This window comes from Fukomys damarensis, unplaced genomic scaffold (genome assembly GCF_012274545.1).
Source record: "Fukomys damarensis isolate Sample0158 unplaced genomic scaffold, DMR_v1.0_HiC HiC_scaffold_9, whole genome shotgun sequence".
In the NCBI taxonomy this organism is placed as follows: domain Eukaryota; kingdom Metazoa; phylum Chordata; class Mammalia; order Rodentia; family Bathyergidae; genus Fukomys; species Fukomys damarensis.
In genome coordinates, this window is record NW_022900921.1 from 5,558,481 (window position 1) to 5,581,196 (window position 22,716).

General features: G+C 51.3%; 1 protein-coding gene across 1 annotated transcript in view; it reads right to left on the minus strand.

Annotated features, from left to right (window-relative positions):
- The window catches only part of Fat2 (FAT atypical cadherin 2), a 118,228-nt gene that overhangs the window by 42,641 nt on the left and 52,871 nt on the right, over positions 1-22,716 (minus strand). Inside the window, exons 3-10 of the mRNA XM_033761574.1 lie at positions 17,114-20,401; positions 15,346-15,660; positions 9,855-9,913; positions 8,210-8,527; positions 6,267-6,477; positions 4,209-4,348; positions 3,262-3,543; positions 1,595-1,805 (exon numbers count right to left, since the gene is read on the minus strand). Coding sequence (XP_033617465.1) covers positions 1,595-1,805; positions 3,262-3,543; positions 4,209-4,348; positions 6,267-6,477; positions 8,210-8,527; positions 9,855-9,913; positions 15,346-15,660; positions 17,114-20,401 — 4,824 coding nt within the window. The remainder of the gene's footprint in view (positions 1-1,594; positions 1,806-3,261; positions 3,544-4,208; positions 4,349-6,266; positions 6,478-8,209; positions 8,528-9,854; positions 9,914-15,345; positions 15,661-17,113; positions 20,402-22,716) is intronic.

The window sequence follows — 22,716 nt, forward strand, 5'->3', positions numbered from 1 at the left end:
GGCAAAGAAGACAGCTGAGCTTCATTATAAAATTTTCAGCCTGACTCTCTCATTTTTTTTCGTTTTGTTTTGTTTTTGGTGGTGCTGAGGAGTGAACCAGGACCTTCCCACTGAACTGTGTCCTCAGCCTTTTTTAATGTGTTATTTTTTAGACAGGATCTTGCTCAAATTTTTGTTCCTCCTGCCTCAGCCTCCCAGAATGCTGAGATGAAGGTGTGTGCCACCACGACCACCTACAGAAACCTTCTCCAACTGGTTGGTTAGGTGGCCTGTGACAAAGATCCCGAGTTCTGTTGATGAGCACAGTTCTCATGAGTAAACAGCAGATTTAGAGTGGTTCCATAAAAAGTAGCTACACTACCTAAATATAATTCTAACTTCTTTCTTTTGTTATACAGCTGAGAGGAAAAACCCACAGCATGGTCCACTGGGATCTCAATACCACAAAAGAGACCAGGAAAAGATGAAAGGGAAATGTAGGGAGTTGCTGTCCCTGGGTGATGACAATTATGGCTACGTGTTATGTCCTTCATCATACATTCCCGTGTAATGTCACACTTTCAAAAATGAGCAAGGGCAGCTCCCATAGCCAGGAGACTATTTTGAAACTAATCTTATCCACACGAATAAAGCTATTGTCTCCATAAATGGGGCTGTCAAAGAGATAAAACAAAAGAGCTGATGTCATAACGCCTAAAAGATAAATAATTTACGCATCATAATTTGCATTACTCTTCTTCAGGGACAAACAGACTTTTGTCATATGGTAGCCATTTCTTTCAAAAAGAAAAGGTAAAAAAGCTCTGATTTCTTCACGATGCCCTCTGTGAGGGTGGTGGGAACGTCATAGTCATCTATACCTTTCCATAGCATCTAATTTTAATAGTTGATAATGTGCAAATAATATCACTTAATAATTACCTTTAATCTGTATTATGCATTACCAACTATTAAAACCACCACTAATAACCCACTGGACACTGGATATTATCAATTTGTTACAACATCGATTTATTACATTCATTTCTTATAATACTCATTAATGATATTACATAATTGCCCCTAGCAGGTATATAATCGTTTACAGTTTATAATCTTGTTTCTGTGAATTTTAACAACAATAACAACTTTCTAGGAAAGCTAATATGATTCAAATGTTTGAGATAAATAAAACCATATAACACGTACTAAATTTGTGGCCTTAGCAAGAAAAATAGGAAACTCCTAACACCATGCCAGACTCCTGATATTTATTTGTCCCTCCCTTCTAATGGATATACATGAAGTTTATCACATTTTAAAATGTTACCTGGGCTGCAAAAGCATCTTCTGAATGCATGGTCGCTGGTGGTTTATATCATTTTATATAAATTCTCCCATAACTCAAATAGTCCTTTTGTTACTATTATTGCCATCTTTGGAAGTGTGTTAATTTAGGTCACTGTGTTTTGAGGGAAAGCTCTAGAACTCTCTGTTATTTGCCAAAGCTGAGAGAGCCTGGTACTTGATTAATTTGCAAAGTTATGCATCTAGTGGTTTCCCTCATCTCCAAAGCACATTCCCCATCTTCTGAACTCACGGCCAGGCCTCTCACCTTTCAGGAGGGAATAGTGGACCTCAGCATTGGCTCCCCGATCGGCATCCACAGCCTGGACCTGAAGCAGCTCTGTGCCGGGGGCAGTGCTGTCAGGGACTCTCGCCTCGTAATGGAGCTGGGCGAAGTGTGGAGGGTGGAGGTTTCCATCCTTCACATGAATGGTCACCCACACGAAGTTCCTCTTGATGGGCATCTCTTGGTCTCGAACCTGTGGGCTCAAGAGGTAAGCAGGGAGCCACAAATGGAAAAGGAGGAGGCAGGATGAGAGTAAGTTCAGAGAAATTGAATGCCAGCGAAACTGTGCCCAACTGTAGCTCTGTGTAATCCTTTAAATTTGGCTTTGTATTTTATGCTTTTTTTCTTTTTATAAATAAATTTATCAGTCAGTAATCAATTAGTGATTATTAGGCTCAGATGTTTTAATGGCTGACCCTACCTTAGCAGAAAGAAGTGTTATGGCTGGGATTCAGTACGTTCCCCCCCCAAGGTTCATAATGTTAAAGGCTTGGATACTGATGGGCTTTTGGGAAGGAAGGATCTAACTCAATCAGTGGGTTGATCCACTGAAGAGGTCATCATTTGACAGCGTCACTGGGGAGTGATGGAAACAGGAGGTGGGACATAGTTGAGGAGCGAAGTCCATGAGGGTGTAGCCTTGAGAACTGCGTATTTCCCTGGTCCCTTGCTCTTTGGGTCTTTTCCTCTTTGTGCTTCCTGATCACCATGAGGTGAGTGGATTTCCTCCATTACTCCATCCAGCCATGATGTTTCTACCTTTCCAGGCCTAAAAATAATGGAGCTTGCAGACCATGAACTGCAACTTCAGAAACCAGGAGCCAAAATAAACCTTTCCCCTTGATGTTGATTTATGTCAGATATTTTGTCACTGCGACAGAGAGCTGACACAGGCAGTAAAGTAGCATTTTCTAGATTAGGCCTCAGAGAACATTAGTTCTTCAAGACATTAACATGTTGTGCAGGAAAACATAAAAAAAAAATCTGTGGTCAAGTAAATTTGGGGATCACTAAGTTAAAGGAAGTTCAACAGTTTTCTTTGTTGCAGGACTTCTGAATCTTTAACATACATGAATGTGCCCAGAGGATGGTAAATTAGCTTACGAGAACCCCGACCTGAGACAGGACACTGGGCCCCTGTTTCTGGCTTCACTGAAACGATTGTATGACAATGAGCCCATAGCTCTTCCTCTGTGAGCCTGGGTATTAGGACTAGAGACACGGGTGGGGTCAGGGCTAGAACTGAGGTACACAAGGTGTAAAATGTAAGCTGGCTTTTATTCTTAAGGTCATAAAAAAGTAAGCACATGACCCAGAGAGTAAATCCCCCTTAATTCTTGGATACCTGACCCTAGGGCTTGCCCTGGGAGGGAGGTCTCCATCCCTTTTAGCTCTGACACAGTGTGAATCCGAACTGCAGCACTGAAAGCTGTGTTGTTTGGGGGGAGTCTAGAGAAATCCAAAGCCGACAGGAACTCCCGTTCCATCTGCCTGTGCTCTAGGCATCCTTTTCGGAAGATGCCTGTGGCCAGCTGTGCGGCATCACCACGCTAACCCATGACTGGCGTCATGGTGGTGCAGCCTCTGTCCGCATCCACCCCACATCCTGCACGCAAGCCCATCCTTCCCCAGTCTCCCAGATCGCTCACCATCACCGTCAGTGTGTGCTGGGAGGGCCCTGAGCCCAGGTCCAACTTCCCCACTGTCACCAGGGCACCAGTGCTCGGGTCCAGCTGGAAGAGGCTGGCACTCCCTGGGTCCTGGCTGCCCTGTATGGTGTAGATGAGACCTCTACCCTTGTCTCCATCTGTGGCCTGGACTCGAAGGAGCTCGACTCCGGGCAGGGTATCCTGGGGGACGCTGACATCGTAATGAGCCTCTAGAAACTGAGGCCGGTGGCGGTTCACATTGGCAATCAGGAGGATGTAGACCTGAGGAGGACAGGGGAGGAGGGACGGTGGACTGCAGGCTGTTTGCGGCCAGGGACCGTGTTTGTCTGGATCCCACTGCCATCCATGCCTAGCACAGTGCCTGCACACAGCAGCCACTCTCGCTGCGTGAATATTCGTTGATCGAATTAGAGGATTTCAAAATCACAAGGTTTTTAGACATTGTGCTTTTAGTACTGAAGATCGAACTCTGATCTTTGCGCTTGCGAGGCAGGCAGCAGAACCACTGAGCCAAATCCCCAGCCCGACGCTGTGCTTTCTAGTGGTTTTCAAAATGAAACATTATGCTAACAAGCCTTTCCTTCAAACGAAATGTTATGTCAAAACCCAACATAGAAAACAGATAAAACTCTAGCTGAAGCCAGAGTAGAAATCTAGAGGCTCACTGCCTGACCACCATTCCTCATAGCCAAGGTAGCCCCTATGGCATTAAATCTTTAGTCCAAATGCTTGTTTGGACGAATCCTCTCACTTTGTAGGGACCCAGAGCAGGAGCAAAAGTGCTCTCAGGATCACCGAGGTAGATTGTGTATCGACACCCAGAAGGTTGATTCCAGAGGTAGGATTCTTGTGGGTAAACCACATCCTCGAAAATCATCACAGCCTCATTCAACAGGGGGCAGGGGCTGCCAACTAAGGCCTCTAACCTGGGTGGCAATGGTGTGGAACCCGTCCGTCACCTCCACGGTCAGGTTGTAGCTGGACCCGGTTCTCATATCGAGGGGCCTGGCAATGACAATGCTGCCAGTGGTCTTCTCAATGTCAAAGTCCATGTCCTTGTCCCCACCTGGAGGAGGAATGGGAGAGAGAACACACAAGCTCAGGGACTGGGGCAGCGGCCACGTACCCCGGGCCCCGACCCCAGATCTACCGTGTGGGGCAGAGACCGACTCTGACTGACGGGACCTTGGGTGGCCAAGGAGGAATCTGTCAGAGATCCAACGACTGTGCAGAAACAGGGAGCTACCTTTGCAGTAGACTTTATTCTGCCTCCGGCATGAGACATGTAGGACAACTTCCTACCAAACTACGCCAACAGCCTGTAACCGTTCTGTGCTAGGACACAGGAGAAAATGACAGTAACTCTGTTCAGGAAGAAGAAATTGATCTAAAAAGCCACAGAATTCCAAGTATAGAATAGGATGAAGCTATTTACATGTCTTCTGATAGGATTTGCTGTAGTGGCATGGAACTATGTTATATTTAAAACATACAGCCAGGCCTGTGGTATATGCCTGTAATCCAGCACTCTGGGAGACTTAGGCAGAAAAATCAAAAGTGGAAACCCAAACTGGGGGATTTAGTAACTTGCTAAGTCCCAGTCTCAAAAGAGAAACTGGAAAAGGGGTGGAGATATAGTTCAGTGGGAAGACCCTGAGTTCATTCCCCAATATCACAAAAAACAAAAGAAAAAACTCTACATATTATGTTTTATATTAATGAATAGAGTATTCTAAAACAATGTTTTAATCTAACCTTACATGCATGTAGATTAGAAACATACACTCTGTATATGTTATCACATATAGTTTTATATATTATATATGATACATAGGCTATATATTACATAAAGTATTTTAGTATAATCCCACGTATGTGTGTATCTCTGCATATGTGAAAAGAAACAACACCAAAATTGTAACAATAGGTTATCTTCCGGTGGCTGCACTTTAGGTCATTTTTGTTTTCTTCTCTGCATTCATTCGTATTTTCTAAATGTTCTATAAGGCACCAGCATTAATTAAACGTGGACGAAAACAAACAATTAAAAGAGCAGGAATTGGAACTGGAAGTAAGACCAGGAGGTCAAGAGCATATCCTATCCTGTCCCTGAGCCTAGCCGGAAAACTCTGCGGTAGGGTTTCATGGTTCACACGGATGCTGAAACTCTTAGAGACTTTGAAACTTAAAATCCCTGCACAGGTTTCAGAGAGTCTATAAAACCTCTCAATCGGGACACAGGTTTACATTTGTGGGTGCGCTCACGTGGGTGCAACACTCCTAGAAGAGGACCTGAGCATTCGTGAGGGTCCCAAAAAGGGCTCTACGCCCCTCAGATGTTCTCTACAGACTTTGATATCAAGAGGGGAATGTCACAGGAGCCCATGAGAGCCTGCACCCAGGTGTCTCTCAGAATGAGCATGAGTGTGGCGCTGGAGCAGTGGTGGCGAACCTAGGGCACGTGTGCAGGAACGAGCCATTTGCTAACATGGAAAGCTCCAAAGGTTCGCCATCGCTGGGCTAGCACGTGCGGCTCGGTGACCAAGTGTGCACCTAAACACGCGGGGAGGTCCTGGGTTCAATCTTCAGCATCCTGCCTCCCAAAAAGAATGAAAATGAGTACCTTTCCCTGATCATCAGGAGGCAACGTGGGGCCAGCACACCGAGCATGGTCTCAGGCCCACCATCAATAAGAGTTCTACATGGTTTTGTACTTTCTCCCCTGGGTCCCCTGGACCATTCATCCCCCGGGCGTGTGAGGTGACAAGGCATGCCCAGCTCTGGCAGGGTTACCACCGAGGTCACAGATGTTCCACCTGGGCTCCTATCTGCAATGGAAGGACAGCTTGGCTGCAGCTCCCTTTCCTCTGACCCGGAGAACCAGGACAGGGGTAAACAACATTCAGGGGCAAAAGAGTAGCATGGCCTCGAGAGGGGACGGGAGGGTGGTTCTGTGAGGACCAGAGCTGCTCCGCGGGCCTCACCCGTGATGTGGAACCAGAAGAGGCCGGGCCGACCCTCGACGCTGATGACCCCCACCATGTGGTTCACAGGGTCTGTCTCCATGGCCGTGAAGCTGTAGTGAGTCTCGTCGAAGGCCAGCGGTACGGAGGACGGCCGAGGCTGGGGGACCCATTCCACGTGGAGCCGTACGCTGGCTGAGAGTGGCGGCTGCCCACTGTCGGTCGCCTTGATCTGAAAAGAGCCCGGTGCCAGAGCTGAACCATCGCTGAGTGTCTCTAGTCCACTCAGTCGTTCATTCCGCGCCCCTTTGATGACTTGCTGTAAGGCATCCTGCTAGCTGCAGCAAGCACGGTAGCGGGCAAGACAGAACCTGTGCTTCACAGCCTCCTGCTTAGTGAAAAACCATAGGGAGCCGGGGATTGAGCTCACTGGGTCCACTGCTGCCTTGCAAGGTCCCACGTTTGATCCCCAGTACCAAAAGGAGACAACAACAACAAAAACAAAAACCATAGAAGAGGCCATGAACGGAAGGGTTACTGGGTGCTACTTCCCAGAATGGTCTTTACATAAAAAAAAAATGAATGATTATATTTTTAAAAGTATTACAGTAAAAGGCACATGATGGCCATTAATCCCCTTCAAAATAGTCCTCTTGCTTTGAACACACTCATCACAACGTACTCGCCGCTTTCTGGGACAGTTCTGGAAGTCTTCTGTGAGTGTCTGTAGTTGCACTGTTGTGGCTGCCTCCATGTTCTGAATTGATTCAAAATGTTTACCTTCCATGGTTACTGAGACAGTGGGGAAGAGCGGGAAGTCGTACAGTGCTAGACCCAGTGACTAGGGGGAAGGAGGACGCACCATCGCGTTTTTATACTCCAGTCTTTGTGCTGGAGAGCACGCAGCAGAGCATTCACCATATGTGTGATCACACCTTGTAGAGACCCTCACGAAAGAGGACTTCCAGAACTGCTTCAGAAAGGAGCCCGAATAATGGGCTAAGTGTGTTTGAAGTGAGACAAGAGTATTTTGGGGGAGATTAATGGCAAAGTACCTTTCTTAATTTTTTAAAAATTTAAACATTTACCTTAAACATAATGTTCTTTACAACAACCACGAACCCAGTAAGCTGGAATTTATTGGGTTCTCACTGCTATCTGGCCTTGCTCCCAGAGCTATGTGTGTAGCATCTAATTTAATCCTCACACCAGCCCTAGGGGAGATACTATTACCCTCTCCCTCTTACAGGGGGAGCTGGAGGTCAACATGGTGAATTTCCCTCACCTGCTTGTTGCTGTACCTGGACAGCAACAAGGCTGAGCTTGAATTTAGGCTGTCTGACATGAGAACCCCCTGATAAGTAGCTTCCTACAAGAAAAATATTCTTATCCCAAGTAGGCAGGTACTAAAAGATTCAAAAGAGTTAAATCATTTGCCTAAGATCACACAGGTGTAAAATAACAGTGTCAGAGTCAAAACCTAGGCACATCTTGATGCGAAAGCCCTTGCGACTTTCATGAAATCCTGATCTATAAGGACAGAGAGGAGTGAGGTGTCGTAGTGCAGGCTAGCACTCTGAGAGGCTGAGGCAGGAGGATCAAAAGTTTGAGCCTAGCCTAGAAAACAATTCAGCTTGTCTCAAAATACAATAATATAAACAAAGGGCTGGGGGCATAGCTCAGTGTGAAGGTGCTGGGTTCAACCCCCAGCATCAGCTCCACCACCATCAAAGACACAAACAATCAAACAGAGGATCTCCCAGGCCCTTCCTGCCCTCAAAGAGTAAGGCCCACAATCTGATCCTTTGGTTAAAGGCAAGACTCTTGGTTCTCTGGGAGAAGCCAAGAAACAGAACACCACTTTCACTGTGCCCCCAGCCATCTCCCTCCTCCTGTTCCCTCAAAGGAAGTCACTGCCAGTCACTGCCACCCTCCCCATTCCTGGCCTGCAGCCAACTGCTCACCGTCAGGATGTTGTACTCCCCCGCCGTAAAGGTGCTGCTGGATGACACCACACCTGTGACGGGATCGATGCCGAAGCCGTCCTCATCACTCTCCTCAATGCTGTATGTGACGCTGCCATTGAGACCCTCGTCCGGGTCTGAAGCCACCAGCCTGTACACAGCCCCAGCCCCAGGGGATGCCGGGCTTGGCCTTTCGGGGAGGCGGACATTGAAGAGCTTGTGGGAGAACACGGGTGCATTGTCATTGACGTCCGAGACGCACACCACCACCCTGGAGGTGGACTTTAGGGGTGGCTCCCCGTTGTCCAGCACAGTCACCTGCGGACAGAATTGAACAGGAGCACCTGAGTGGCCAAATGCCAAGTCGTGTCTGGGTACCGTCACCCACCGCACCCTCCACGGCTGTCAGCACGCAAATGGTAGTCCGTTTGTTCTTTGGTCTATGTTCATTCGTTCATTTTATTACCCTAAGCTCATCCACCTGGATCTCAGCTCTCTACTAAGGTCAACCACAGGAAAGCTCACAGGAATAGGGAAAAGAACCTCCAAGAACTGGAAGAAGTCAAAGTTAGAGTCTCCAAGTAAGTTCAGAGTCTCAGGCCTTTACGAGGAAGGCCCAGGGCCATTCCTCAGAGACTGTTTGCCTTTTATGTGCTTGTAATTCTGAGGAGCTTTGTTCTCGGGTTCCCTTCACCTCCTCAAGGTTAGAAGGTATTTATACAGAGATGAGTAGAACTTTGGAGCCAGACTCTCGGCCCAAGGCCTGAAATGAGAGCCAGGGAAAAGGTCCCAAGGTGACTTGAGAACCAGGAGCTTTTGTGTGTAGGGACCAACTGTCCCAGGCAGCAGGAGCCCCAAGGGCACAGTAGGTAGTGGGGTGTTTCCACTTACAGATGGGTCAGGATTTTAAAAATATTTTAGTGTTTAAAGGTAAATGGCTATGACTGACCTTGAACAATGCTTCCGTCCCTGTGAGCCCTGGGAGGTTGTTTATTTGTTGCTTACAAATAATACCCATTCCTTACGGTAGGAAAGAGCATGTGCTGAGGAATATGCATCCCGCCCTCCCAATGCCTTTAAGACTGAAACAGATACCTGCCCCTCAGAGTGGATGAAATGTCAGATTTCCCACCCCATAGCCTTCTCTTTTGATTTAATGCCCTCTACATCACAGATGGAAGCATCTCATTGGAATGGGTACCACAGACGCCTACATGACCTTAAAGATACACTCAAAAAAGCACACACTTAGAAGACAAAGGTTTTCATCCTGGCCCTGCTATTCACCGAGTGCCTAACCTCGAGTAGGTCTCAGGGAACGGAGTGGAGAGCAGACTTGACAACCACATAGCGCACATGTTCTACCCCGACTCCCGCACTCCTGCCAGGCATTACTAATCAATGTGTGGTGCCTACCCAGCCTGGACACCGTTTCAGGTTCTTTCCCGTCTCAGTGGCAAGGAACCAACAAAGACCTGACCATCTTTACCACCAACCACAGCAAGTCTGGGCACAAGTGAGCCTAGTTCTCTGCTCAGCCACGGGTATGTGTGTGGCCCTGAGGATGCCTCTATCCCTAAGCAATGTTCAGCCTGGCCTCAGGAAGGTCAGTGAATTCTGTGACCAAGCTCCCCACCTTCCTCACCTCCAGGATATGCTCATCCTTGCTCTCTCGGTCCAGCTGCCGAGCCGTAGAAAGGAGACCTGGGGGAGAGATGGAAGGAGACATGAAAAAAGGACTCCCACGGCCCCTTCACTGGGGTGACTTCAGGATGATCCCAGATGGGAATTCTTCTGGTCTTTGGAGAACAAGTATGCTAAGGGGAAGTGGAACACTGGGGAGAGGGAAGAGAAAATGAGAAGATGGGAGAGGACCACAGGGATAACGTGTAGTTGAAAGTCCCACTTACACCCAGCTTTTACCATTCATTAGGCAGGGGCAATGGGTCAACAACTTCACAACCACAGTATCAAAATCCTACCCAATCAGATGCTTGCACAATCAGATTCCCACCCAATCATGTGCCTGTCCAGTCAGATGTTCTTCCAATCAGATTCCCACCCAACCATATGCCTGCCCAATCAGATGTTCTTCCTATCAGATTCCCACCCAATCATATGCCTGCCCAGTCAGATGTTCTTCCAATCAGATTCCCACCCAATCATATGTCTGCCCAATCAGATGTCCACTCCATCAGAACGGTGCTCATCTGGAAACAACAATTAGAGCTGCAGGTGCTAAAGATGACTATCAGCAACGCTAGGGTGTGACTTTGAGATGGGCCTGAAATTCAAGGAGTCTGTTTGCACTTGGATACCCATCATTCATTCTCCTTTTCTTTTAATACAAAGATTCCAATTCTTCTGAGGGGAAACTACATCATCCCCGATTTCAGGCCTTTGTGATCTGTGTGAAGCCAACTCGCCCCACATCCGAGGTAAGGTGTGCAGCCTCAGCCTGGCCAATCAGCGTGGATTGCCCCAACCCTTCCTGACTGGTGCCGCCACAGAGAGACGGCCAGGCTGTTTCATGGGAATCAACGCTGAGACCTCTGTGAAAAGCCCTAGAAAACAGTCTCGTTTGCTGCCGCGTATGCCGAGGAGGTAGCGTGGAACCTGAGAGCAAGACAGCTGAGAAGACCTCCTACTCAGAGGAGAAAGCAGGCTGGGGCGAAGCCGACCCTACTTCCTGTGAAACCTGGCTGAGGCAGCGCCTGCGGCCACACCGTCTGGACTTCTCAGTAAGGAGAGCCTTATACCACCCCAACCAACGTGGATGGGGCTTCTGTCTTCTCCATCCGAAGACAGCAATCCTGAGAGCAGACGCTGGGCAGGGCCCACAGTGGAGTTGGAGAATCAAATACCAAGGTGCCGTTGCCTGACTCAGCCGGCTCCCTTCGCTACCTAAGGCACTGCAGACTCTCAAACCCAGCCCTGGGATCCTTTTAGGGCACTCACTTATGCCCTGGGGCCTTGCCCTGACTGGAGGAAGCTCCTACCTATTTCTCTTCCTCTTTTGAGGTCCTTCGACCTCAAACTTCCTCCATCAAGTTAAACTGGGTGAACCTCAAGGTCCTCCGGCTTTAAGTTCTGAACTTTCCATTCCACTTTTATTCCCAAGTTAAAGGCAGAAATCTGGGATGACGAGGGCACACATGTCTGTCACGTCACGCTTCTAAAAGTAGCCAATCCAGTATGTAGCATACAAAGGAAGAGGTTCACGAATTGTATGCAAAAAGAAAGGCTATGCAGCTACTTCAAATATACTCTTTGTAGAAGTGAAAATGCTGTGCACACTATATTGAGTAATAAAGGTAGCTTGTCTGGAGTTATAATTGAGACCACAATCCGAGACCTTAGTTTTGGAGAAATCCTAGAGGTACCTTTTCCTCTGCTACTGTCTTTATGGTTGGCCTAGTTCTTTAGCACCAGCTCTCTGTGATCAGAGAGAAGCGGCTCCTCTCAAACCATCTGGGGGACTGGGCTGCATGATCACTAAATCCAGTTTGAATCTGGCGAGCCACGGGGGCCTCTAAACCATGGCAACGAGCGAGAGAAGGTGCCAGTTCTCTGCCGGGGAACCTAAAGTTGGGGTCATCAGGGGTTCAGGATGTCATCCTAAGCCCTCAGCCCGAAGGGTCACAGCTGGGGGGGTCTCAAAGGAGAGCACAGCTGTTGGAGGGGGGTCAGCCGACCATCGCACCAACAGAAAACTTTCAGTAAGTTTACTGCTCTTGTTTAGGTTTTGAAAGGATGCAGATAACGGAAGTAAGGGCGGAAGTAGAAGCTCCATGGAGAGACTGGAGGCTCCACCCGGGTCAGTGTGGGGGAGGAGCCTCCAGGGCCGGAAGTGAGAACGCGGTGCGGTGCGGTGCGGTGCGGAGCGAGGCCTCTGTGAGGGTCGCTGCTGCCTGTGCAGCAGAGCGCATGGCATCCGGGTTTTTCCTCCCTAAGTGAAGGAAGGAGGTGGGGGCGCGGTTGGAGGAGCTCCTGGACCCCCCTACCGCAGGAGATGGGTGGTAATGAGAGCTGCCTTCCTCCGGGTCTAGCAGGGCTCTGTCCTAGGTCACCGCCCAGCTCATCAGGAGGAAGGGAAGGGCTCAGGGCTTGAGACCCCTCAAGACGGAGCAGGAGTCGGGGTTCTTGGCAGCCTTCCATGTGGTTCCACCCAGGCCTCCCTCCCTATGCCTCCTCTCTTCTCTCCCTTTGTATACCTCTCCCTGCGTATTTTTTACGTGTATCTCTCGCCATCGCCTCGCTGTCTTTAAGCACTTCCCCTTCTCCTTCTGTCTGAATCCCAGCCTCTTGCCCTTCTGCCTTACCCCGACCCCAAGGCCTCCCTACATTTAAGGGCCCGTGTTGCTGGGATCACTGCTGCCCCTACTGTCGCCCTTACCTCCCTCAGTGTCCGAATTCCCAGGCAGAGCCCGTGTCAACAGGAGATGGCAAAGCCACCCACACAAGGCCTGGAAGACACCCAAAGCCCTCTTAGCTCTCCTGGTCTGAGGCGGCACTCAGCTGGTTCCCCAGCATCCCACACCAGGCCACCTTTGACCCGCTCCTGCCCCTTCCTCATCCAACTGTTTTTCTACAGCTGTTGATTCCTCCTCCCATGGATCCCTGCTCCTTCTGCTGTGTTCACCTTGAGCACCACAGTCCTGGTCTTGCCCCCGTTACCTTTTCCTCTTCGTCTCTCTCCTCTCCTCCTCCAGCACTGTAGAGCCAGTGCTCACTGAGCCTCTCCTCTCTCTGCACGTTGGCTCAGCTAAGCCTCACAACAGCCATTACTCTCTCCTTTTTACCAGGGAGGAAATTCAGGTGCACTGTGTGTTCCCTAAAAGTTCACATGCTGGAAACGGAATCCTCACATTCGCATCTTATTTAGAAGCAGAGCCTTTGGGAGACACTCTGGGTTACCTGAAGTTTTGTCTCCACGATGACTCTAGAAAGACGAAGAGAGACCCGAGGTAGCACTTAGCTCTGGGGCCCTGTCGTGACGCACAAAGGTCCCCATCAGATGCCAGCACCATGCTTTAGGTCCCCCAGCCTCTGGAACCTCGAGCTCAGTAAACCTTACGTGTCATAACTGACCATAACCGGCGCTGCTCTGGGAAGCCAGCGCGGACCCTCCACCCTGGGCAGCTTTCTCCTCCCAAGCAGCCACGGCATCACATCTGCACATACTTTAGCATGCTGTGTTCTGCAAGGGCTCTGTATTTGTATCCAAATAGTCCTGGTCCTGGTGGGCTGAATGCTCTAAGACCACAACCATAGTTTATTTCTTCCGCCTCTCCAGCAGGGATTGTTCAAAGGCCTTGTAAGGGTGGGCACCTTTAAAGACTTGCTAAGTGCAGTAAGTGGACATATCTTGAGCTTAACAGACTGTGGACAGTGGCGGGAGATTCATTCATCTAACAATAATTTATTGAGCTCCTACTGGGGCCCAGGTACTGAAGGTAACTCTGATGGGCAAAATTTTCTGGGGAATCTTTGAAGTCTAGGAGACATGGATAATTGATGAAGTATCCAAATAAAATGGGCTGTATCATTAGGGTTTCAAAGAAGAGGAAGGGAAGCCAGGAAGTACATTACGGTGTCCGTGAACACTTCCCCAAGGAAAGAAGAGCTGCGTTGGGATCTGAAGGAAGGGGAGAAGCTAAGAAGGCCCAAGGAGAGGAGGAGAGGCTCCTGGTGGGGCAGTGTGACGGGCAAGGGAGAGCCAGAGAGGCCAGCCGGGCCAGTTCAGCCACGAGTCTGTGGGTCACAGCAAGCTATGAGTTTGTCTTAAGGCACAAAGGAACCATCCAGGCTACCTTAGCAGGGAAGCAGGGCAGTGCAAGGGCAGAGAGGAGAAAGGAGGGCAAGGGGTACATGGCTGATAGATCCTTTTATTTTTAAGAAAGCTTATGCTAATAAAAATCTCTACCTCTCAACTGCATCTAGGGCATTTTGCCAGACTTGCTGTCAGGGAAATGTTGACAGTAAACAGATCGGAGATTTGGAAGAAGTTGAGAAGTTAATGCCTTAGGTGAGAGATATCATAGCTCTTCTGAAAAGCGAGGGACAGATCAGCCCCAGGTAGAGAACCAGCTTAGGCCTGTTTTCCAGGGGAAAAGCATCCTATGACTAATCCATACCCCAGGTAAAAGATTAAAAGGAAGGATCCCAACTAATGTCACTGGGGCAAACGGACACTGCATTCACCTGGCCTCCCAAGCTCTGGCCCCTTCTAAACCCCTCTGTCTTAAGGACCAGGGTAGTAAAGGATGGAATAAGGTATTAGGTTCTGAGGAGAAAGCGTCAGCCTTCTCTGCCCTAAAATGGCAGTTTATCCCCCACGAGGCAGATGTGACCTGGCCTTGGAGAGGGGTCCATAGCACGGGGAAGTGTCTCTCCAACATGAGGGCCAACGGGAGGCAGGAAGGAGGCGTAAGTGGGGGCGCAGGCTGGGAACAAGACAGTAAGGGGCAGTAGGGGTCATGGGGGACCAGAGGCTGTATGCCTGCTCTGTGTGGGGAGCCGCTGCCAGCCTCCGGTGTCCTGGGGACCTATGAAGACACTGTGGCCGCACACTTTCCAGATTTGAAAGAACAGTGACAAATCTGCAATGCTCTATAGAATTGGCCAGTGTTTAAATGTTGGCCATAACTTCAAAAACCACTGTTTAAAGCTTGTGCAAGTCAAACGGAGCCCCTCTGCGGGTTGCACCTGGCTGACTACTGCCAAGCTAGGGCCTTTGGATTCCTCAAAACCACCTTTCTCCGCATGACCTTGGGCCAAGGACAGCCGCGAGTGAGAGGGCTGACTCGGGGTAAGGGTCCCAGCCGGTCGGCTGCCGGGTGAGGGCACGTCTGACCCATGGCTTGTGACTCAGGAGAGGAGTGAGTTTGGGAGCATTTGGATGTCCGCGTCCTGCCTCAACTCCAAAGCAAGGAAGGGGAAGACTCCTCGTTTGCTCAGACTCGGACTGTGTAGAAAAGTGTCACAGGCTTTCTCAAGCATCGAAATCCCCTGCGTGTCTTTTTAAGACACAGAGGCCTGGCCATCTGAATCTCCAAAAAAAAAAAGTTCACAGCTGATGCCGAGGACACTGCACCACTGGAGCGAGGCCCGTTCCCTTGCTTCCCGGTCCTTACCTGTGACGGGATGGATAACGAAGGCGCCCATGTGGTTCCCACTGGTGATGTTGAAGGTCAGCTTCCCTCTGGAGCTGGAGTCTGGGTCCCGGGCATCCAGCTGAAGCACAGAAGTGCCCACGGGCACATCCTCCGGGACGCAGGGGTAGAACACAGGTCTGGACATCTGTGGCGGGTTGTCGTTGACGTCTGTAATCTCAATGTAGACTTCTGTGACAGAGGAGAGAGGGACAGAACCCCTGTCCACGGCCAGCACCGTCAGCCAGTAGTAGGGTACGAATTCTCGGTCCAGAGCTGCCCGAGTCCGAATCCTTCCTGGAACAGGAATCGCCAAACCCTAATTATTTTACAGCTCAAGGCGGCTTCAGAAGCCACAGGTCTAATGCATCCCGGTCTGCGCCATGGAAGGTTATGAACAGGTTTTCCAGGGAAAGAGGGGACAGCTGTCACCAGGACACGGGAGAGGTAACACCCACACTGCAGAATGCCTCAGTCTTTCTCTGCCCCTGATGTGGGCTTTCGCAGGGCTTCGGGTAGACAGTGTAGTAAACCAACTGCCCTCCGACTACTTCCACCCCAGATCCAAACCCTTTTCCTCATTATTTAATTCCTGGCGGGTCATCAGCTTAAGAGGTAGGGATTTCACTGGTAAGTTTCTGCCGCCTTTTCCATCAGCCTCATGACTGTGGGGCTCTAGCTTCATTCTCTAGCTCACTCAGCCGCTGCTGCTTATTATGGCCCTGCTCAGTGCTAGAGCTCGGAGGTCCGACAGGAAGCAGAAGAACTTGCGCCCTAGGCTCTCGTGGATCACCCAGCTGGGGGGCCTGAGGGGCGGGAGGGAAGAGCATGTCAGAGACGACAGAGGGAGACGGAGGCCCAGGAGGGAGCGTGACTGGGCCAAGATCATATAAAATAGCAAGTAAGTCAAACAAGTGGGTCTGGAATTGACCGACTCTAATGCCTTTCCCACCACATCACCCTGTCCTTTACTTGAAATAAATCCCCCAAGACTGTAGACTCCCTGAAGGCAGCCCCCTGCCTCCGTTCACCTCCCTGAGGTGCTCTCTTAGCAGTGAGTGAGCAATTTGGGAATATCTGTAATCGTAAAAACATACATTATCAGGCTGGGCATGCAGCTCAGGGGCCCGCGTGAGGTCTTGATCCTCTGTACTGTGCAAGGCCAAGCGTACATTAGAACCCTTTGACCCAGCAACTTCATTTTTTAAAACTTTTCCTGTAGACTGGGCATACGTGTAAAAGAATGTTCACGAGGATGTGCATTGTCAAATTATATCACAGTATAGAAAGACAATTACAAGGATGAAAATGTACTTACAAATAAGACGTGCCAATCTTACATTATGTGAAAAAGTCAGTTTCAGAAGTAGTGCGTTTTGTTCTTGTAATAATACAATGAACAGCAAAAATATGTCAGAGGCAAAGAGGAAAAATTCAGAAGACTACAGACTTAACTGTTCATAAAGGTTGTATTTGGAGAGATAGATGGGACACGGAAAAACATGTATTTCTTAGGTATGGTTATATAAAAATGTACAACCATCGTGAGTTACCATCCTAAGCAGAGAGTCTGTATGTACAGGGACCTCCAGCAAAGATGAATTTAAACACAAGACCAGGAACAAGAACCCCCCTACTCACCGCCTTCCTTTTCTGCCTGCAGCCTGATTCCTTTTCAGAACGGCCCCTGGTTTCCCTGCATCCTTTTTCCCCCAGGCCCCTCCAATCCCCACCGGCCTCACCCCAGTACCTGTGTCTGGGTCGATAGCGAAGGCTGCAAGGCCGGTGCTGGCCTGGAGGAAGTACCGGACCTCCCCGTCCAAGCCGCTGTCATCGTCGCGGGCCGTCACCTGCACCACCTGAGTCCCCGGGGGGCTGTCCTCCTGCACCTGACCCTGGTACACGAAGGAGGCGAAGTGAGGAGCGTGGAGGTTCTCGTTCACATCCAAGACGATCACCTCCACGCGGCAGAGGGTCCTGCGGGCCAGGGGCCTCCCGCTGTCACTGACCCACAGGCTCAGGTTGTACCCAGCCCGCCTCTCAAAGTCTAACTCCGTCTCCAGACTCAGCGCCCCGGTCCTTGGGTCCACCCGGAAGGTTCCATGGAGGTCATCCGACAAGACGTAGTGCACTTCACCCGCAGGGCCCAGGTCGGGATCGGAGGCGTCCAGGAAGGTCAGGACAGTCCCTGGGGGAAGGTCCTCTGGCACCCTCAGGCTGCTGCGTTCTGTGATGCACTGGGGAGAGTTATCATTGGCATCTTCTAATGTGATTATCAGGTCGGTGACAGAGAAGAGCTGGTGGCCCTTCTTGGGCTGGTCCCTGGCCTCTACCTTGAGGACATACCGAGGTTCCAATTCCCGGTCCAGATGTCCTGTGACAACCAGTTCCCCGGTGAGAGGGTGAAGGGAGAACTTCTCCGTGGGGCTTAGCAAGGTGTAGCGAACCCTCCCGTTGTCTTCCGAATCTGCGTCTTTTGTTTCTAACTCTGCAATGGTGGTTCCCACCACCGTGTCCTCCGAGATGGTCAGCTGGTACCCACCAGGAGGGAACCTGGGTGCGTTGTCGTTCCAATCTTTCACATGCATTGTCAGCGGCTTCCAGGAGGACTTCTGGGGAGACCCCAGGTCATACACTGTGACATTGAGGAGGTAGAAATGGGTGGTTTCATAATCCAAGGGAGCAGCCACGGTGAGCAGCCCCGTCTCCAGCTCGATGTCAAAGCAGCCCTCCTCGTTGCCATCGGCGATCACGTAGACCAGCTTGCCGTTAAAGCCCGCATCAGGGTCGGTGGCTGCCAGGCGGGCCAAGGAGGTGTGGACGGGGACATGCTCAAGGACGTCAATGGACTGGGGGAAGTGGTCTGCAAACTGAGGCGCGTGATGATTGATCTGAAACATGGGAAGAGAAGTGAATTCCTCATCACCGGACTCCTGATCCTGGAACCCAACGGAGTGCAGGACCGTCTTGGTGAAGTGTGTCAACACCCCTGTTTTATCACACCTGACCGGAAGCTCAAAACGAGGATCTCTCACCACGGTGACATTCAGTGTGGTGGGCAAGGCATAGTTTTGGCCATCCGAGGCTGTGATTTTCAGAGAATAGCTGTTGGGCTGACTAGCACTAAGACGTGTGAAAGAGTTTTTGAGGGACAGCACCCCTGAGAAATGATTGAGCTCAAAATATTCTAGTTCATTGCCCGACATGATCTCATATTTCAGGTTCTGAAGCTCATCCACGTCGATGGCCGAGAAGGTCATCACCGCCTTCCCCACCGGCCAGGCTTGGCCGATAGACACGGTGCAGTTGACTTCCTCAAACATTGGCCAGTTGTCATTCAAATTCTTGAGCCTAAGGGAAACGGATACTTCCTTCTCCCGGCGAAAAGGGGCTCCCCAGTCTGATGCCCGTACTTGGAAGGTATAAATTCTTCTCATGAGCTCGTAGTCCAAGGGTTTGGAGGTGGAGATGACCCCCAAAAAAGGGTCGATAGAAAATGGCACAGCCTTGGGGCCAGTGATGGAGTAGGTGACGTAGCCGTTCTCCCCTCGATCCCCGTCTGTGGCCGTCACAGTCAGAACACTGGTGCCCGGAGGGACATTCTCGTCAACGGTGCCCTCATAGGAAGACCTGTTAAAGATGGGAGCGTGGTTGTTACAGTCCACAAGGTCAACGATCACCGTGGTGGAGGCCAGGCCTGGCGAGGTTCTGACGTGCAGCTGGTAGTGGGCTCGGTCCCGGAAGTCCATGAGCTTCAAGGTGGTGATCAAGCCAGTGCGCGCATCAAGTTTAAACCCCGTGCTCTCTGAGGATGGCTTCAGGACATACTGCAGGTGGGGCACGGCTGGGGTGACTTTCACCAGCACCACACGACTGCCAGGAGGGGAAAACTCGCTGAGCTGCACTCTGTAAATGGGCTTCTCAAACTTGAGCGAAGCCAACCCGGAAGGCGGCAGGTGGAAACCCCTGATCTGGGAGCGGAAGGAAGGCCTGCTCCCACTGCTGGCCTGGAGGCTGAGGTTGAAGCCGTGAAGATGTTCCAGCCAGTTGATGTGCTTGATGGACACCAAACTGAACTCGCCGCTCCGGGCGTAGGACCTGACGGCTTTGAAATGCTTTCCAGGGTCACCACCAACGACCTCCAGCAAGTCTACTTCAGGCCCTGCGCCGCTGACGTCTACCACCACCGTGGCGTACGGGCCTCCTTCATTACTGTCTGGCCGGGTCACCACCACCGAGGCAATGGCGGGGAGCTTCCTGGGGGCAGGCTCCACGTGCACGGTGAGGGCAGCCAGGTTGCCAAAGCCGTTGCCCTCAGAGATTTTTCGCATGCGGTCCACAGCCAGCACCTGCAGCTCGTACCTCCCTCGCCAGGTGACGTTGAGCTTCCCGGCTACCGTGACCACACCACTGGTGGGATGGATGGCGAAGAACTCGGACCTCGTGTTAAAGGCGTAATAGAGCCCAGCATTCTGGCCCAGGTCAGCATCCGTGGCAGTCACTTTGCAGATGGGGCTCTTCAGAGGCATGTCCTCTGAGATGGTGACTCGGTAGGACGGCGGGGAGAAGAGAGGCTTCAGGTCATTCCGGTCCAGGATGTGGACCACCACACGGGTGAGGGCTTCGACCTCCTGGGTCTTCTCTGTGGCTTGCACGATGAGGGTGTAGCTGTCACGCACCTCCCTGTTCAGAAGCGCCGTGTTGCTGCTCTTGGTCCTTATCCTCAGAAAGCAGAAGTTGCCCACCACGTATTCCTCGGTTTTGAAGACGTTGACCACGTCCCCGGAGATGATCCGATAGTGCACGGCCCAGTGCGGCTCTGCGAGGTACACGCCCATCTTCACCGAGCTCTCCACGTAGGTCTTGGGGGCAGAGTTTTCATAGATGGTGGCATTGTAAAGGGAGTGCGTGAAGCGCCAGGCGGATGAGGAGGAGGAAGAGGAGGAGCCCGTTCCTTCTAGAAGCTTCTCACAGGTCACACAACAGAACAGCAACGTGGCCAGAGCCAGGGAGACAGTGGTCATGGTGAAAAGAACTCCTGGTGAAACAGACAGAGGGTTCAGTTAGGAGCGAACTGGTTCCTGCCGCCACGCTCTTAACTGGAGGGCATTTTTACCATCTGGGGACACTTGGCAATGTCTGAAGACATTTTTGGCAGCTTGGGCAGGGGGTTCCACTGGCATCTAGTAGGCAGCGGTGGGGGTGCTGTGAAATGAACTACAAGGCAAGGGACAGCCCCCCACAAGAAGCCACTGTGCGTCCCCAAATGTCAGTAGTGCCACCGGCTCATCTACACCAGCTCTCTGACCCACTCTTCACAGGCAGAACCTGACCCGGCTCATCTGTTCCTCAGAACAGAGACAGCGCGCAGTACCCTCTCCAAAGTATCAGCACATGCAATGCAGTGCTGAGCGCTCACGCGTTCGTTTTTCCAAAAGCTCTCCGCAGCTCCCCTGGATGGGAAGACTGCCCCAGCTCTCAGGCAGGAACCCAAGCTTAGCTCTTCTCAGGGCAAAGGCTCAGGCTGCTGTGCCGGTCACAGGCTTCACGAACAACTTCCCGCCACCCATGCCTTTATTCGTGACCAGCATGTAGCCGGCTCCTACACTCCAGGAGAGTCAGAGCCGAAAGGGACCTCAGAGAGGATGGCACCTGTCCCTGTCATGCATAGATGGGGACGGAGAACCAGAGCAGGAATTGGCCCTGCCCCAGCTCATCCTGGGCGCCCAGGTAGAAACTGGTTCTTGGGGACTGTTTCCTGTTGCACCGGCCCCAAGTGAATGCCGAGATCTCCTGAGCCCCTCGCTGTTCCCCACAGAGTTCCAACCCCCGAACACCGCGCCCTGAGTCCAGCCCGGGCCCAAGTGTGCAGCTTCTCAGGGCCAAGAACGGAGCAGGGGCAGGGGGTGAGAGGCCAAGCGCAGGGCTGGGGCACTGAGCTGCTGTGTGACCTCCCCAGGAGCCTCTCTTCCTAGGAATTCAGGGCTGCCTACCAGACAAGGGGAGCGGTCCTGGATGAAACGAGCCAGACCTGTTTTTCCAGTTGCCTCGCTCTTCAAAGGCGAGGAAGAGGTTAAACTGCCAGGGCAAAGAGAAAAGGAGCTGCTCAGCACCAAGCCCTCCCAGAGTCCTGAGCAAGCAGGGCTCCAAAAGCCCCAGCCAGCAGCATCCCAGGCAGGAGGCAGGAGTGGAAATGTCCACCTAACCTGGCATCTGAACACCTGTGACAGAAAGAATCTAAACACGCCCAGTCCTTGCAAATTCCCCACCACCACCCAGGATGCCCCAAGCCTGGCACCTTGGAAAAGAGGGGACCGACTGGAGGCACATGTCCACCTCCCTGCCCCTGCCCTCTCCCCTGAATTATGACCGTGGGCACAGGGGAGCCGGCCCCGAGCAAATTCACACTCACCCTACTTGGCAGGGCCCTCCCAAGCCTGCGGGGCCCCTGAGTCCTGTGCTGTGGAAATCCAACCCCGGGGCAGAGTCCTTACCGGGCTCCAGGTGTGTGCTCTGCAGCAAGGCAAAGCCGGGGGTGCATGCTGCCTGCCCTGCCTGGCTGCGTGCAAAAACTTCCTGTTCACCAGGTCAGCGCGGCGCGGGGCAGGTCCCGACAAGACGCAGCGCTGGGCTGCAACGCCGGCTGGGAAGAGGAGCTGCAGGAGCGCAGCAAGGCTGGGGCCTCTCCAGAGGGGAGAAGAGCAGAGAGCATGCACCTTGCGGTGGCCCTGACCAGGCGCAGGCCCGGCCTCTGCCCTGCACGGCTTTGCTGAGGGACGAGCTGTGTCCGAGAGGTTGTTTCTGGGCACCTGGCCTGGGAAAATAGGGCACAGAGGAACTCATGCTCCAGACTCCTGGGCCTCTATTTTGAAACATCTTCAGGAGACACAGATCCATTCATATCCCCTGCTTGCCCAAAATTTTCCAATGGCTTTCCATAATGTTTAGATTAAATCTAAACTCCTTACCATTGCCCAAAAGGCCCCAAGCCATCTGAGTCCTGTAAAGTCTCTTGTGACACCTCCCTGCACTCTCTCCACTGTTCCCCACACTGGTGTGCACTGGCCTCCTTTCCTCGGATTAACTGAGACCTGCCTCAGGGCCTTTGCACTTGCTCTCTACCCAACATAATGATTTAGCAAGCCCCATTTAAAAATAAATGCATAAACAAACCAATGGGCTGGGGATGTCGCTCAGTGTGAAGGGCTTGGCTTCAACCTGCACACTGGGGTCATATGATGTCATATGTTGCAGTTTTTGTTATTCAGACTGAACAGTTCATGTGTGAGCCAGCCGCTGAAAAGGCACAGTTGGGTTCTCTTCTTGCCGTCCAGTTTTTTGCTCATATGTTAC